Raw genomic sequence first — 15,142 nt, forward strand, 5'->3', positions numbered from 1 at the left:
GTACACAACTTCTGCTGATTTGAGCTGGCTACCTAACTCATTATGGCAATTACAATGCAGCGGTGCCGCTTGACGCTTTTTTTTTTCCACGGCATGGTTGGGGCAGTTTTCCGGGAGATTTATGGCCATTCCTGTACAATCGGAAGAGTTTGCAGGTATGTTTTCCATCCTAGCATAGCTCATAACGAACAAAAACCAAGGTGGGCCCAGGTTTCACCACATGACATACACCCTTACGTTGGCTTCACTAGAGTGTGGCGAAGAGCATGATAAGCTTTTATTGCAAAAGCATTAGTTAACTATGTCAGTCAAAAATCCGGCATCCATGGCATACAAAATGCCCAAAGGATGGTACACAGAATGGGCGACGCACAGCGCAGAATATATGGCGGACCACTCAAAGGATAAAAAATGAGCCCATGAATACTAAGCATGATGCCACATGTCCCAGAGAACCTCCTACAAAGTAACTAATTGAGTTGAAAAAAATTTGGTAAATGGATTCAAAGCAGGATCTTCCAGAATGCTAAGTGAGCACAGATCCCCTAGACAACCAGAGCTTGAAGATTCTAGCTGGCTAATGGGCAACCTAGAGAAAGGGTTATGGCCTGGCCTCTGGATTAAAAATGTGTTATGAATACATACACAGTGCTACTGAAGAAATTTGAGCATGCTATTTACATGGGTACAGTCAGTCAACTTTCACTAATATGAAGTCAACGTGGGCTGCAAGAAACCTCCAATTATCCGAACTTTCAATTAAACAAAAGGCACAAGAACAGCATTGCTGTTATTGCATAGCAAGTCTGCCTTCTTGATTTCATTCAGAATCTTGACTTTTGCAACAAAGTCGAGTGTGTGACACCGGTTGCCACGATAGTTGAGACTTATCGCTAAAATCGAAGCATCCACCACAAAACTCGCTCACACGGTGCTGTGAGCACCAAAGAAGTCTGAGGACCATAAAAGAGACAGATGCATAGGATTGAGCGAGTTCCGACCAACCCCCCACTTTGTCAACTGTACAAGCCTCAGCTGCGGTGGCACCACGCCAGCACAGAACACCCCACTGTTTTTCCACCTGAAATTTTTGAATTTTATATATAAATGACAGTCACCTCGATGCCCTTTACTCAAAATAACTTTTGGCCAATTAACCAATATAATAGGTTTTAGCTTCAAATTATTGAGCAATGTCTTCCATTGGATTGCACATAAAATTGCTGGAACCAGCACACCAGTTCAAATAACCCGAAGTTTGTGACTTCAAGCTAACAACAGTTGCCTGTAGCAGTGAATTTTAAGCAAGGCTAAAGTTAGAGTAACAAAGCCTGTTTCCACCCACAGCATATATGAAAGGCTACAGGGACAAATGGGCAAGCCTGTCAGCCATAGCTATCAAAAGTGAAAGAAAATGTTGCAAAGGGAAAAGGATGATGACGATAACGAAAGGACACGTGTGTAAGACTGGACACGTGTCACCGTATGCCCCAAGTCACTGCCATGCATAGAATGATTGAGCTGCCTTCCATGCAACACTTGTTTTACAAATTTTGTCGGTGCCATGTATACTGCGATGGACTCTGAACTGTCTACATCAAACAGCAGCCGTGAAAAATGGTCACACATGGTAATAGCACATCGCTTCCATAATTCAACACTAATACTTTCGCATTCACTACACCACAAGAAGTGCTAAGATGTTCCAAAACTTTCTGCGTGCATTAACCTAAACAAACACAACAGTACCAGCATAAATGTGACACTGCAAACACAACTCGACACAACTGATTTATCTATATTTGAGTGGTGTGGTTATAAATACTACAGTCAAGGCCAGCAACATTCTGAATTCCTGGAAATTGAGGCATGGAACAATTTACCCATAAAACCCCACATTGAGCATTGGCAGCACAGGTTGGATTGCATTTTAGATACTCTAAGCACCCTGAAAGGCTTTACATAGCGGAATACACAACATGGAGTACAGGTTATAACTAAAGAAAGCAAGAGGTAAAACACCAAGAACCAGGGAAAAAGAAAGATACACAGAGAAATATGCAAGGTCAATATGGTACAGATCGTACGGCATACTGCATGTACATAAATAATACAAACAAACAGAAAGTGGCACACCCCAAACAGTTCAAATATCAATGAATATAAGTGGAAGTGTCATTATTACTGACACTACTATGAAACAACAAGTTTCATTTATTCTTCAACACCAGAGGAAAATTTGAATTCTTAACTCCATACTTTTTTGTATGTGTGTCCTCATTTATGCACATGAGCATGGGCATTGGCAGGGCGGTGCGAAAGGGGCACTTGCCCCCTCCCCCTGCGCTTTCCCTCCCCCAGCGATGCAACGGCTGGGTTTGCCTCCCTCCTCCCAACGCCCATGCACGTGCGTGAGCTATATGCTGAAAACATGTCATCAGGTAGCAAGAATGAGTTACTACAGGAGCAGTAAAGAAAACAAAAAATGGTTATGTTAAGCAATGGTAGAAATAGAAATGTTGCTTTAGTTTTTGGACTGCCCACTGAGCGAGGAAATTTTATTCTGAATCACCTTGATGATATTAGTAAAGTTATATGCTGTGGGTGCTGAGCAATTAATGTGGACCCCACCATTGCCAAGATTATGGCAATGTAAGCGCTATGTCTTGCTGAAAGATTTAACCCTTTCAGACGCTGCTCGCTATTTCCCGCTACTAATTTTTTCTTTTTCTTTCTATGCTCTGTATCTCACCAAATAAGATGAATTGGCATGTTACTGAGCCCAGCACAATCGTACTTTTTTTTTAGTCGTACAGAATTGTGTACCTAGCGTTACAGAGGTCAGGAGCGTCAAGTAGTGCTGAATATTTCCACATGCGTATATATTTGTGTGATATGCATAGCTACTATATTTTTTAGGGCCCCAAGTTTTTTGAGAAAACGAGGAGAAAGAGCTGAAAAGCCCCCCACTGAGGCCATCGCGTGCGTGCGTCACCATTTTGTTTGTTTACGCTCTTAGTAACCTTACTAGCCACAAGATGGCCATAAAATCTTCACTGTTAGATGAAGGATACAAAATTATGCTAAACTAGTGAAAACTTTCAGCTTTGGTATTTTCTTTTGTAAAAAATCGCAGGGTTGAAATGTACACAGTTGTGTACATAGGGTGTTTGAGAAAACTGAGTTTATTAATTGAATGTGTGCAGTTACCCTGCGTAAGCACTGAAAAATGATCTTGGCATATCATGCTACTGCATGGGCAGTTTCTAAATGTTTTGGAAGTACAAGGGTATCTGTAATACACAAGTTGGGCCTGGCTTTCACGCACTAGGCCATGTTCCACACAGCTTCACATTGTGGAAGTCTGCCTGTTCCATAAAAAATGCTCCCATGGAAGGATGCTTGTTCTATATGCTGTTTTTGTGCATCACAATAACCTGCTTTGTAGGGTGCTTTGTTTCACAGTACACTAAGCGCAGCCACTAAGGTGGGCTAAATGTCTTTGAGCAACACATCTAACCAATACTTTTTCCTGAAATGTCACTGCACACATATGACGCAACATGTATACGCAATTCACACATTAGTATGAACTAACAACACCATTTTCACCAGAATGCAAGTTGATGCTTTGTTGCAAAAGAAAATTACCACCACTTTTCGGAATGCATCATGTGGAACCTCCCTCCACTGGTATCCTGAGCCGATGCCTGCACAAGAACAGCACGATTAAATGGCGCAAGATAAATTTACATTTGATTCACAACAGCTCAACTTACTCTGTGCAGATATAATTCATCACAAAGGCGGCTTTGAGCTACAAGTTTCAAGACACTGTCCTGAAAGCCATGGGCAGCAAGTTAGTGTACACGTTTCAATAATCAGTATTGTGTCCCGGGCCTATGAGAGAGAGCGATAGAAATTATTTATTGATTGCTACGGCAAGGTGGGTGACCCTAGTCCAGGGCTCCAGCTTCCAAGGTGGCGGTGGCTGCTCTGGCGACTGTTTGGCACTGCCTGTCATAGCTGGCGCAAGACAGGATGTCATTCCACTGATTTTCTGTTAGGGGGTGCTTGTTAATTTAGTCGTACATTGCTGCTGTATGGTAGAGGGCGACTAGTTGGTTGCACTTGGGGCACAGCTTCGGGTATTGGGTTGGGTAAGGTTTGTGTAGTCTGGAGAGGTGGGTGAAGGTGTTTGTTTGAATACAGCAGAGTGCGGTTTCATTCTGTCGTCGTAACTTGGGTAGAGGGGATGGGACTTCGATTTGAGTTGCTTTGTGGTAGGTTTTAGTATTTCAGAATCTACAGTCATTACAGGGACAGAAAAATTATTTGGGGCTGTCAGGTTACGGTAGGGCACATGAGCCTGTTGATTACCCTCTAGAGTTTCCTGGCCAGGTGCCTACATGGTTTTGATTGGGTTATTTGATCTGCAGCCGACTGCCATTTTGTGGGCTGTTCTGCCAATGCACTCCCTTGCCTACTGTTTGCAGGCATTTTGGGAGCCCCAAATAGTCTGTGGTCAAGCATCTTGCTGACCTGAATTGATAACTAGAAATATTGCTGCTGCTTCTCCTTAGAGTGGGTGAGGTTGCCCATAAGTACTGGCAGTGATAGCTTGTCTCTGGTTTGGGTTGTGAGCACAGGTGGTTGCTATGCCACTAGTATTTCTATAATGGCAGTATCTATGTAGCACATATACAGTGAATTCCTGTATGTTCTTTCTATGTAACAACATCTGTCTAGCTTTCAGCCATGGTGGAGTGCCGTGTTCACGCTTTTGGGCATAGGCACTACTGTCAGTGTCCCGGATATGTAATTGGTGGTTATGTATAATGTGTCATGTAATCGGTAGCCCAGTCGCTATTGTTTCCTTTATCCCTGTGGCTAGTTCTTAACTTTTTGAACTGACTGATTCTGAGTGCCTGGAGTAATTCTTTGACTAAAATGCTCAGTGGAAAAATCAGAGTTATTCTGAAACCACAAAATAACCCCAGAAAAAACATACCTGCCACCCACCACGATGGCAATCAACATAGACAGGAAACCCATCTCAACAGTAAAGACTGTAAATGTACTTGGCCTGAAACTACAACAGAGCAGTAGCTGCACAACAGCTATAGGCACCATATAGTGAAGAAGCCAGAACAAACCTTACGAACAAAAACGATTAAAGCCCCAAGTTGGGCGAGTTTGCTGCTAACCAATGAGCTCGTACTGCTAGCGAACATGACACTGGACGAAAAAAAGGTAAGGATGAAACACACGCTAGACTTCAACTCGGTTTATGCCCTAAGAAACAAGGAAACACGCATATATGTACACGAAACAAGAAAATGATAAACAAACATTCGTTCGTAAAAACAAGACGCTCCATTCTTCACACCCACTCTTATCGCCATGTTGTCACTGAAGCACAAGCACAGTGCCAGCCCACATTACAGGACATGCTCTCTACTGGTACGTGTACACAGCAGTCACCTATCACCCAAGCTCAGTTGAAGTTTACTCGGGTGCAACTTAAGAACAACGATGATGATTGCTAGTGGTATCCCCTTTGTAGCAGGGTGACAACGTGTCATCTTATAAAAAAAAACTAATATACCCATGTCTTATACTCTTCGTCTATTGCTAGCACTGGTCCTAGAGCAAACACAAAATACACATTTTTTCTGCTGCCGGTGGTCCTACGCAACATTTCCCTCTCTGCCTTTCATCGCCTCAACAGGGCTGAAGTTTTGCTATCTGCCTTGCCTCTTTTTTGGTTACCTTGGCTGTCTTTGATTCTCCACTGTTCTTTCCATATTTCATCGTTAGCCTTCTAGTCCTACTTAGCCGCTGCACATGCACGCTTTTCATGTATAGGGTACCTAAAAACTAGCTTTCCACCTACGTTGATCCATTGCTCTCAACCTCCCATAAAACATATTTTACTTGGAGCTTCTCGAACTTCAAACAACGCCCAGCCCATATCTCCCTGCACTGCTTCGTTAGTTGTTCTAGCATGCGCTCCTAATTTCAAACGGCTTACAGTTCTCTGGCTCACTTCAAGGCATGCTAGAGCGTCTGATTTTTGCTTAAGCAGAGTACTGCATTCGCAAACGTGAGACCCGGAACAATTACTCCTTTCCACATTCTTCTCACTACTTCCTATTTGTTATACCCCCAAAGAGCCCTATGCTTCTATATGACTGCGTTTTGCTTTCCTTTACCCGTTGCTCCTCGCGAGTTCTTAAATAGTTGTTTGCTAGCAGTACAAGTTCATTACCTACGAATGATAAACCCACTACATAAGAAATGACATGAAGTGAGGGGGGCATATAAAAATTGTAACTTACTACTATTAATTACACTGGCTCTGTCTAGTCAGTGAGCAGAAGCGGTGCGGCCGGTAGAGTAAAAATCAAGGCTGCACCGCTTTAAGGTCGGGTAAAAATAAAGAAATCACAGTCTACACATTGTCGCATGATCATGTAACACTCTGTAGACTTTTACCAATTGTAAAAATCTATCGGGTAATTTCGCGAGTTGCACGCTAGGCCCCATTCCTGTGCCTTGAAAACATTCAATATAGCAGTTACTCCACGAACGTCGAAGCATAAATTACATGAAATCGGAGTTAGCCACACAGTCAAGAAATACTCGAGGCCTCATTCTCATGAGAACGTTGAGAAGCGCAGGTGACAGTTCACATGGGCTTATCAACCTTCGTACGGAACTTCCCCGAGTACTAAGACAAAACAGCTGATAAGAATACATCCAGTTAAGCAAAGAACGCAGCGTACTCACGTTAAGCACTCCTGTTCCCTCAGCGGATGCGCTTTCTCCATCGACGATGTCACTCGCTACGCTCTGCTTTACTGAAAATTAAGTTGTGCCACCGGCGTGGTATGTATGCCTGATGCCCGACGTTTCGTCGATTTTGTCGTCCGACGCCCGTGTCGAGCCACGGCCGAGCTAGAGCACAGAACCACAGAACAGGGGCTAGAGTTAGCCGAGCAAAGCAGCCGACATTCGACCCTTTTTCATGGAGGATGCTTTTTTCTGTGTGTATTAACAGATGGCGCAACACGCGCAAACGATCTCTGAAGGTACTCACAGAAGGAACGTTTTATAGTTGAAAAGCTTTTAATCAGTTTACATTTTAGGTTTGCGAATAAACTTGACTTGCAAACTCTCCTGATGCGTAGCATTTCTTTTATTTTGGTGTTTTGTTTGTTGGTGACGTCACCGGAACTTCTTGGCTACCGCCCACAGCGAGACGGAATCACGCCTCCCAGTGACCGATCCGCCATTCTTGAGGGGCAAATTGTAAACAAAACGACGCCATATTGGATTAGCCAGTTGCGAACGCCGAGCCAGCTAAGTGCTGCTCCGCCTTCTGAGCCCTGAAAGCGGCCGGCAGATGGACGCTATGGCTGCCATCGAAAAATTTCTCTGCCACCCAAAACCATGCGTGGCGCCTGAGACGGCTTCCTCAACTGCGCAGCAGCGCAGGGCAGGTGGAAAAAAAGGGGCGTGTTCTTCTATACTCCCCCAAGTGTGGTTCGGGTGGCCGCCGCAAGAGGGCTACGCCACTGGAAAAAGGTCCATTTGGTCGCCGAAATGTCCGTACACCGAAATGTCCGTACACCGAAATGTGCGTGCACCGAAACGCTCATACACCGATATGTCCGTACACCGATAGGTCGGGTACACCGAAATTTCCGCACCGAAATATCCTGCACCGAAATGTCCTCGAGCCGTCTGGAGTTTGTCCGGTGCTCCCTGAAAAATTCGCCTAGGAGCGTTTCTTTTGATTATCTTTATCTCCAGATAATCTGCTGCCGGTGGTATTAATATTCGTATAATTTACGTAGTTCGACGTGAGTTTTAAATGTCTCACTTAATTTCTACCCAGAATTATCCGACACTATATTTTAATTCAAAAACCTAATTGTAACGTTAATGTAACGACACGTTCCAATTTTCGAAGTGGAACTGGAACGCGTTCCTTTCGCAATAAAGGAACTTGTAACGGGAACTCGTTTCAAAATTGGCAAGGAACGAGGAACGAGCTTTCGTTCCTATTTTGGAGGAACGTGTACAACACTGCGTCCATCCAGCTTTGGCTGGTGAAGAGGGCTCAAGAAGCCGGACGGTCTCAAGGGGTCCTGGAATAAGGACTCTTCCCCAAGGCGAACTGCTTTATAAGGACGTTTATTCCTCCTCCTCCTCCGAGCGGATTCGACCGCTTTGAGCATACCATTGCTTCCCACAAAGGGAGAGAGAAGGAAAGAGGGCAAGCGCCGGACTCGGAGCTTTTCCGCACTCGGCGACCGATTTCCGTGGTGCCTTGCGACAAGTGCTCAACCGAAAGGGTCATTCGACCCCTGAACAATTACAAATGAGCCCCGTTATGAATGATGACGTGTGCTGATGGGTTTGCAGCGACGCTGCTTCTTCGAGGGGAGAAATCTCTACGTGTGAAGGGCGAGTGTCTTGCCATGAGGTCCATATCGAAGGGTGCAGGCTTGTGACACAATCGCGATCGAGCATTCAAAACAGCGCTAACGTCCCGCCCCTTTGAATTCCTTTCGTAAGCCTGAAGGGAGTTTACTTGCGCCACGCTCGCGTCGTATGTATCTGCACGGCTACTCACTGCTAGAAGGTCCCAGAGGCATAACCAGGGTGTGCGATTCTTGAGTTATGCAAAAGTCACGCACGTAAGGAAACAATACTTTGTGTGAAGCGCACGTGTGCGCACCACCACGCCAGACGCCAGGCCGATGCGAATTCTCGGCCAGTTATGCTTGCGGCATTCAAACTGCAAAAGAACGCAATGTGTTTCGAGTGTTCACTTGGAAACCCAAGGTGTCACAGAACTGAATATTCCGTTGTATTTAGGGCCCCATTTACAGGTATGCAACATTACCTCCATTCTGCATGGTATCCAAGTACTGTTTCACAGCTGGCCTACTAGGGGCGCAGAGAACGCAGCTGGTGCGAAGCCACGTGGGCCTTGCGAACTATTTTCAGCCATCCGGCGCATATATCACGTCGAGGAAAGGACCTCTAAGACGCGCGCCGCTTTCTCGACGAGCTTAGTGCCGGACATAACAAACGGCCTTGTTTCTGTGTTCAAGCTGTTGTCCTCTAAGCTTCCTCGTCCTCCAACACTTCACGACAAGCCACGGCTGACACTCGCGGAGGGAGCACCTAAGGCTAGCTGTGACCGATTTTTACAGCGGGGACATGTCTCACGTTCTTCGAGCTGGCGTGTCAAAGAAAATATTCTCTATGACACTGCACGCCCTGCAGCGCGGAGGGCTGTGCCGTAAATTGTTAGGGACGCTGCAAGCTAGCTCGGCGAAGCGGTCGCTTCGTACCCCTCGGCGTCGCTCCACAGTGAGGAGCCTGTGCAGCAGCCAGTCGGGAGCGGTTTCCCACTGCCAGCCAACGCTGGAGCCGCACCTGTACGTGTCGTCCAACACGTTCCAGAAGCGCGACAACCTGCTGGTGCTGGACCTGCTGAACACGGCCTTCCGGCGGCCGCCCAGCGAGCAGCAGCAGTTCCTGGACATCGGCTGCGCCGTGGGCGACTTCACGCGCGACGTGCTGCTGCCGCGCAGCTCCCCGTGCCGCCGCGTCGTGGGCACCGACGTGTCGGCCGCCATGATCGAGTACGCCGAGCGCTACTTCGCGCACCCGCGCATCACGTACGACGTGCTCAACGTGGCGCGGGACGTGTCTCCCTTCGTGGAGCGCTACGGCCGCTTCGAGCGCGTCTACTCCTTCTTCTGCCTCCACTGGATCCGCGACCAGCTCGGGGCGCTGCGCAACGTGCGCCGGCTCATGGCGGCCGACGGCGAGTGCCTGCTGCAGTTCTGCGCCCGCACCCCCGTCTACGCGCTCTGGAGGGACTTCGCCCGCATGGAGCGCTGGAAGGCGCCGCTCAAGGCGAGCTCCGAGCCGTTCCTTGGCGGACGTGCAAATGGCACGCCCAGTTACGTAGCTTGGCAGGAGAGCAGGATGAAGGGCGAAAAGGAGGGGGGAGGGAGTCATGGCAGATATAAGGAAAACAACTTCTCACAGGCCCACAGCCTTATACGAGGCTGTGGAAAATAGTAGCAGGTAGCTTGTCTTGACAGTGAAAGGAAAAGAATCTTAGCAGTACATATATACTAAATTTAAAATCGTCTCTGCACTCGCCATCCCCCTTTCTTTTCATCGGACTGCGCCTGAATCTTTTTTGTTGAACACCTTCCTCTTCTTGTGATCCCACTCCTCGAACTTGCTGAAAAATTAAAACGCCCATGCATTGAATTTCAGTGCACGTTAAAGATCCCCGGGGCTCTACAGTTATGTTGTAGCCCCTCACTATACGACGCACCTAATACACCGACCCGGCCGCCCGCTTTAACTAGAGTTCCTGTATATAGCTCCCGCAGCTCCCTGCGGGAGCTATATACAGGAACTCTAGCTTTAACTAGTTGACACTGCTCGTCAGTCTCTCGTCTCCTCACGAAAATTGTCATCATTTTGGTCGTCATAACCAGGCACGTAGCCGGAGCGTGGGTTCGAAACCCTTCCGAATTTTTTTCCAGGCAGCGCGTGAGCGAGGATTAGTGTACCTTTCAGCAAAACTCCTCCCTTCCAATAGAGAGAGAAATAAACGTTTAATAAAAACGAGCAAATTTGGTGCTAGATGGCAGGGGCACCAGCCCTGTGGGGGCATCCTTCCATAACCCATAATCCATAACCCGCTCAGAAAAAAAATTCTTCCTACGATTCTGGTCATAACGCACTGGCAAACTTCTAGTTAAAAATCCATTTGCAACATTTTGATGTTATGTGATCTGTCGTACGGTGCCAAGAATTGTCTGGAAGATCACAACGCCCACAAAGATGTTCACTGAACACTTCAAATCCAAGAATCAAGCAGTTTTTCTTTTTTAACGTTTTGCGACGCTGTATATTCTATACATGCCATCAATTCTATACATGCGACTGGTAGAAACCACGCATTGGCAAAATTTTTAGCTCTTTCTCCTTGGCTATTTTGATAGTTTCAAGTAACCTGGCAACGTTTAAGCATGCATGCCCGAAGCGCCTGAATTTGCATTCGTTCACATTCAGTGCGCTGGTTTTTCAGAATATCGAAGACTTCATTCCGCCGAGCCAAGACGCGGATGACCTGCTGTTTTACTTGGAGAACGCTCTCGCTGCCGCTGGACTGAAACCTCACACCTGCGAAGTGCTTCGCAATGTCTGGACCTTCCCTACTGAACAGCACCTCGCTGGTACGAATCCTTCCCGCACTCGGAGACGACAGCTGGCTCACTGTGTGAATGCAGCGCAACAAGCAAGACACTGACAAAGAAACATCGGACGAGCGCTGTCCCGTGCTTCTTCCCTAGTGTCTGGCTATTGCGCTGCATTCACGCAATGTATCTGTACCAACTTGCCGAGCTAGTCACTTGAGCTGGCTGCTACCCATTAGGCTTGTACTAAACATCCTTTAAATGTGCTTAAATAAGCTTCGCGAGTACACCAGATTCTCATTACTGGGAGGTAGTGAGTGCGAAATAAGACTAAAAGTAAATTATAGTCAGTCGCTACTGCCAATTTTTGTTGGGGTCACTTGGAGAGAAAAGGACACAAAAAAAGAAATGGACGATCTGGTCAATACAGTGTAGGGAGTGGAAGAGAGAAAGACAGAGAGAGAGAGAGAGATGTTTTATTTGTCGATCAGAGGCTGATGCATGGGAGACGTTCTCCCTAGGGATTTCGGCACACTTCATTCCAGTGCAATGTGAATGATATTTGTGAGTGCACAATATTTTTGTTTTATCCACTCTACATGCGAAGTCTCCGTATGGCTTTTAACTTGTAACTTTGCAATGCCAAAAAGCAAAATCAGCTCGAGTCCTAGGTAAAAGCAATGTGTATGCGAAGTGTCGCAATTGTGAAGCGGTTCTAATGAGCGGGGTTCTTGGAAGCTGCACCCTTCATTCAAAATCACGTGGGAAGCGCACAAGTAGATCTTGCATGTTTTAGGATCCAAGCTAACACGTTCAGATTAGTCGTGAAGCATGCGGTATGAGCAAGAAATCTGGTTCCCCTGAGGAAGAGCAGGCGCGCGTGGCTCCGTTTTGCCGGAAAAACCGGCACCCGTGTCTCGCCGCGCAGGCGCCGTGTCGGCGGTGCTTCCCGTCGCGGATGGCGTGGCCGACCGCGAGAGGCTGGAGCTATCCGCGGCCATGTCCCACGAGATGCTGCGTCGATGCCACAAGGAGCCCGCCGGGTTCAGTGCCCAGTTCGACGTCTACATTGTGCACGCCTCTCGGGCACAAGGCGCTGCAGCCGAGGACTCGCCCGACCACTGACTGGTGTCGCGCCACCTCACCTAAGCCGGCCGAGCTGAGCCGCTGGGTGGAGGGCTGATTCGGCAGGAGGTGCATGATGGACGCCCGCCGATGGAGTTGTAAGCTGCAGGTCCTCGTAGTCTTGCTGTGCGCAGCAGATTCTTCTGTGTTCTCATTGAGCTGGGGCCTGTGCGGACGTAGCCAGTGCAATCCCAGAGGGGGGTGGGGCATGGTGTAAACTGTGGTTGGGGAATTTGAAATCTAATCTATTGGGGCGAATGCGTCGTGACAACAGCTGTCTGCTGGAGATGATGGTGGTGCCCCCGATAAATTTCACTGGTACTCCCACAAGGGCTAAAACATCTCTGGTTGGAGCTGGCAGATAAAAGTCAAGTTTGTAAAGAAAATAGAAAAATTAAATAAAGGAAAGTTCAAAACAAATAATAGTGACCCAATTTACCCAAATAATATGGCATAATTAGCATTAGCATGACCTGTAACAGAAACAAAAGCATGAATAAATATACAAATTCTCCCCTCTAAATACTCCTCATTTGAGGCCCCAAAAGAGAAAACACGCGGCGTAGAAAGCATAAATGGCGGTCAGCTACATTTGGCGACTCCTACAAGAGTAATCATCTAAGTGCTGGGGAGTGGTGGCAGTGTAGGAAAAAATGGTAGACTGATTCCGGGACCTTGCACTGTGATGCAAAAATGCGTTTGTGAAAACTTCGCGGTCGTCGCTGTTTTGGCCACACACTTCCTCTGCTCACACGAGCGTTCCCCAAGTAGTTCACCACCTCCAGCGAGAGTCGACGCCTTAGCCACTGGAGAACGCCGGTCATCACCAACGCAGTGCACTCATAGCTGGCGGCTCCCTTGGGCCTCCACAAGTGCTTGCGCCAGGTCGGGTTGCACTGGCCGTTGCAGGAAAAGAAGCAGTGTTACGGAACGGCGTTCCTGGAACTAGTTCCTTTTTGGAGGAACGGAGAAACGCCACCGTTCCATTAAGGGTCGGTGGAACTGTAACGGTAACTCGTTAGGTTTATAAAGGAACGGCAGGAACGGCAGGAACGGCGTTCCTTCTACAAACGTTGCATTGCTATAGGAATTGGCTGTTTTTGATGCCAAGGCTCGAGTATAAAAATCTATAATTCGCAACTGTGTTTCTCTTCCCACAAGCTTGCCCTTCAGCGGAACGTGCTTCCTCGAAAGTCTAAAGCGGAAAAATAACCACGCAGCGGGCGGCAGCCTGTGCTTGCTTTCACGCCGGTTGAGCTTACGCGGCGTGCGACGGGTGAATAGCGCAGTCGCGAGAATGCTTTTCACCTTTCATCATTTGTCTGGAGAGGCCAGGATGCGCGTGTGGGCGATAGAATTCTTCCCTGCGGGGCGGTGCTGCAGGTCCCTTGTGAAACCACCATATCTGTATATTGTCACCGCCTTAGTGCGCGCGAGGCGCGGGTGCGTTGCTGTCTTGGGAGTTGCGCTCGCGGTGAGGCCATTCGAAGGGTCACCGCAGTGTCTCGGGATGCTGGACTGTTCGAAGTTACAGAGTACGTACGCAGTTCGTCACGGCGTGATCTGTCGCCGATCTGGCGGGAATGGGTCGACGGGAGTGCCAGGTCCGTTTGTATAACACGCGTCGTGTTGACAAAGGACAGGAATTTCGTCCTTGTTGGGCATAATTTCGTCGCGTGCCCTAAGGACAATACCTGAGAGAGGCCACCCGAACGTGGACGGCCAGCGTTCAGAGTTTCTTTAGTGTGTCGGTTTCAACATGTGCTTTGATTTTTTATAGTGTAAATGTTTTTTTACGTACGCGATTAGGCTCCGCGTTATTTATTGTGCTTTTTCCTTACGCGTATTTCTAACCACAGCAACTGATTTGTGCGTCGCGTCCACATATTTGGCTATCTGTGGTTGTTTTTTTATCTACTACCCTGATTGTGTTCGGTATACTTTGTAATTCTTGCGTGTAGATTTGATGTGTGACTACTTCTTGTTATCGTCTTGCTTACTTAAACTTGTATTTCGAACCTCGGAGCCATTACTTGTTCTGCTGTGTTTTGTTACTCGCAAATTTCTGTGTATGATCCGCAAAGCTTCACTTTTGTAACCCCCGTACTCAATTCCCTGCAAAGGACCTGTAAAGTATTTTAAATAAACTGCAATATTAAATAATCCTTCATTAAACGCCTATGTATTGTTCCTTTCGACACAGTTTCTTAAGCAAGAAATGTAATGATGTTCTGCGTGGGAGTAACTTTATATCTGCACATCTAAAGCGCACTAACTGCGCATTTGTAAGACCGAAGTGGAAAGTGCCATATGTGTTGCACCCCTAATAGACGAGCACCAAAATCGCAGTTATAAATATGTCTGGAGTTTGTCCGGTGCTCCCTGAAAAAATTCGTCTAGGAGCGTTTCTTTGTATTCTTTTTATCTCCAGATAATCTGCTGCCAGCAATGTTCCTATTCGTATAATATACTTAGTTCGGTGCGAGTTTTAAATTTGTCACTTTATTTCGCCTAACGATTATCCGAAACCATATTTTAATTTAAAGGAGTACTGACACGAAAATTTTATGTTACGTTTTTTTCGCTGCTATGCGTGCCTACCAGCCCACTAATCATAGAATGACAGATTAGACGGTCGAGCGCAGCGTAAACATTCATTTACGGCGTCGTTTATTCGGGCCAGTTTCGGTTTCGACAAAAAAACGCCGAGCGGCCGCCATGACAGCATGTATCACATGGCGTCACCATTCTTGCCGTATCGCTGCCTCTCT

The 15,142-nt window shown here is 47.1% G+C and overlaps 1 protein-coding gene across 1 annotated transcript; it reads left to right on the top strand.

Annotated features, from left to right (window-relative positions):
- The first annotated feature begins 8,734 nt into the window (after nt 1-8,734).
- Nucleotides 8,735-14,513, top strand: LOC144170841 (juvenile hormone acid O-methyltransferase-like). The gene is made up of 3 exons (XM_077700858.1): nt 8,735-9,942; nt 11,138-11,285; nt 12,175-14,513. Exons 1-3 carry the CDS (start codon nt 9,238-9,240, stop codon nt 12,369-12,371), a joined length of 1,050 nt encoding a protein of 349 aa, XP_077556984.1. The 5' UTR covers nt 8,735-9,237; the 3' UTR covers nt 12,372-14,513.
- The last annotated feature ends 629 nt before the right edge of the window (nt 14,514-15,142 follow it).

Source organism: Haemaphysalis longicornis, unplaced genomic scaffold, assembly GCF_048455015.1.
Source record: "Haemaphysalis longicornis isolate Haplotype H1 unplaced genomic scaffold, Haemaphysalis longicornis Haplotype H1 scaffold_2, whole genome shotgun sequence".
Classification (NCBI taxonomy): domain Eukaryota; kingdom Metazoa; phylum Arthropoda; class Arachnida; order Ixodida; family Ixodidae; genus Haemaphysalis; species Haemaphysalis longicornis.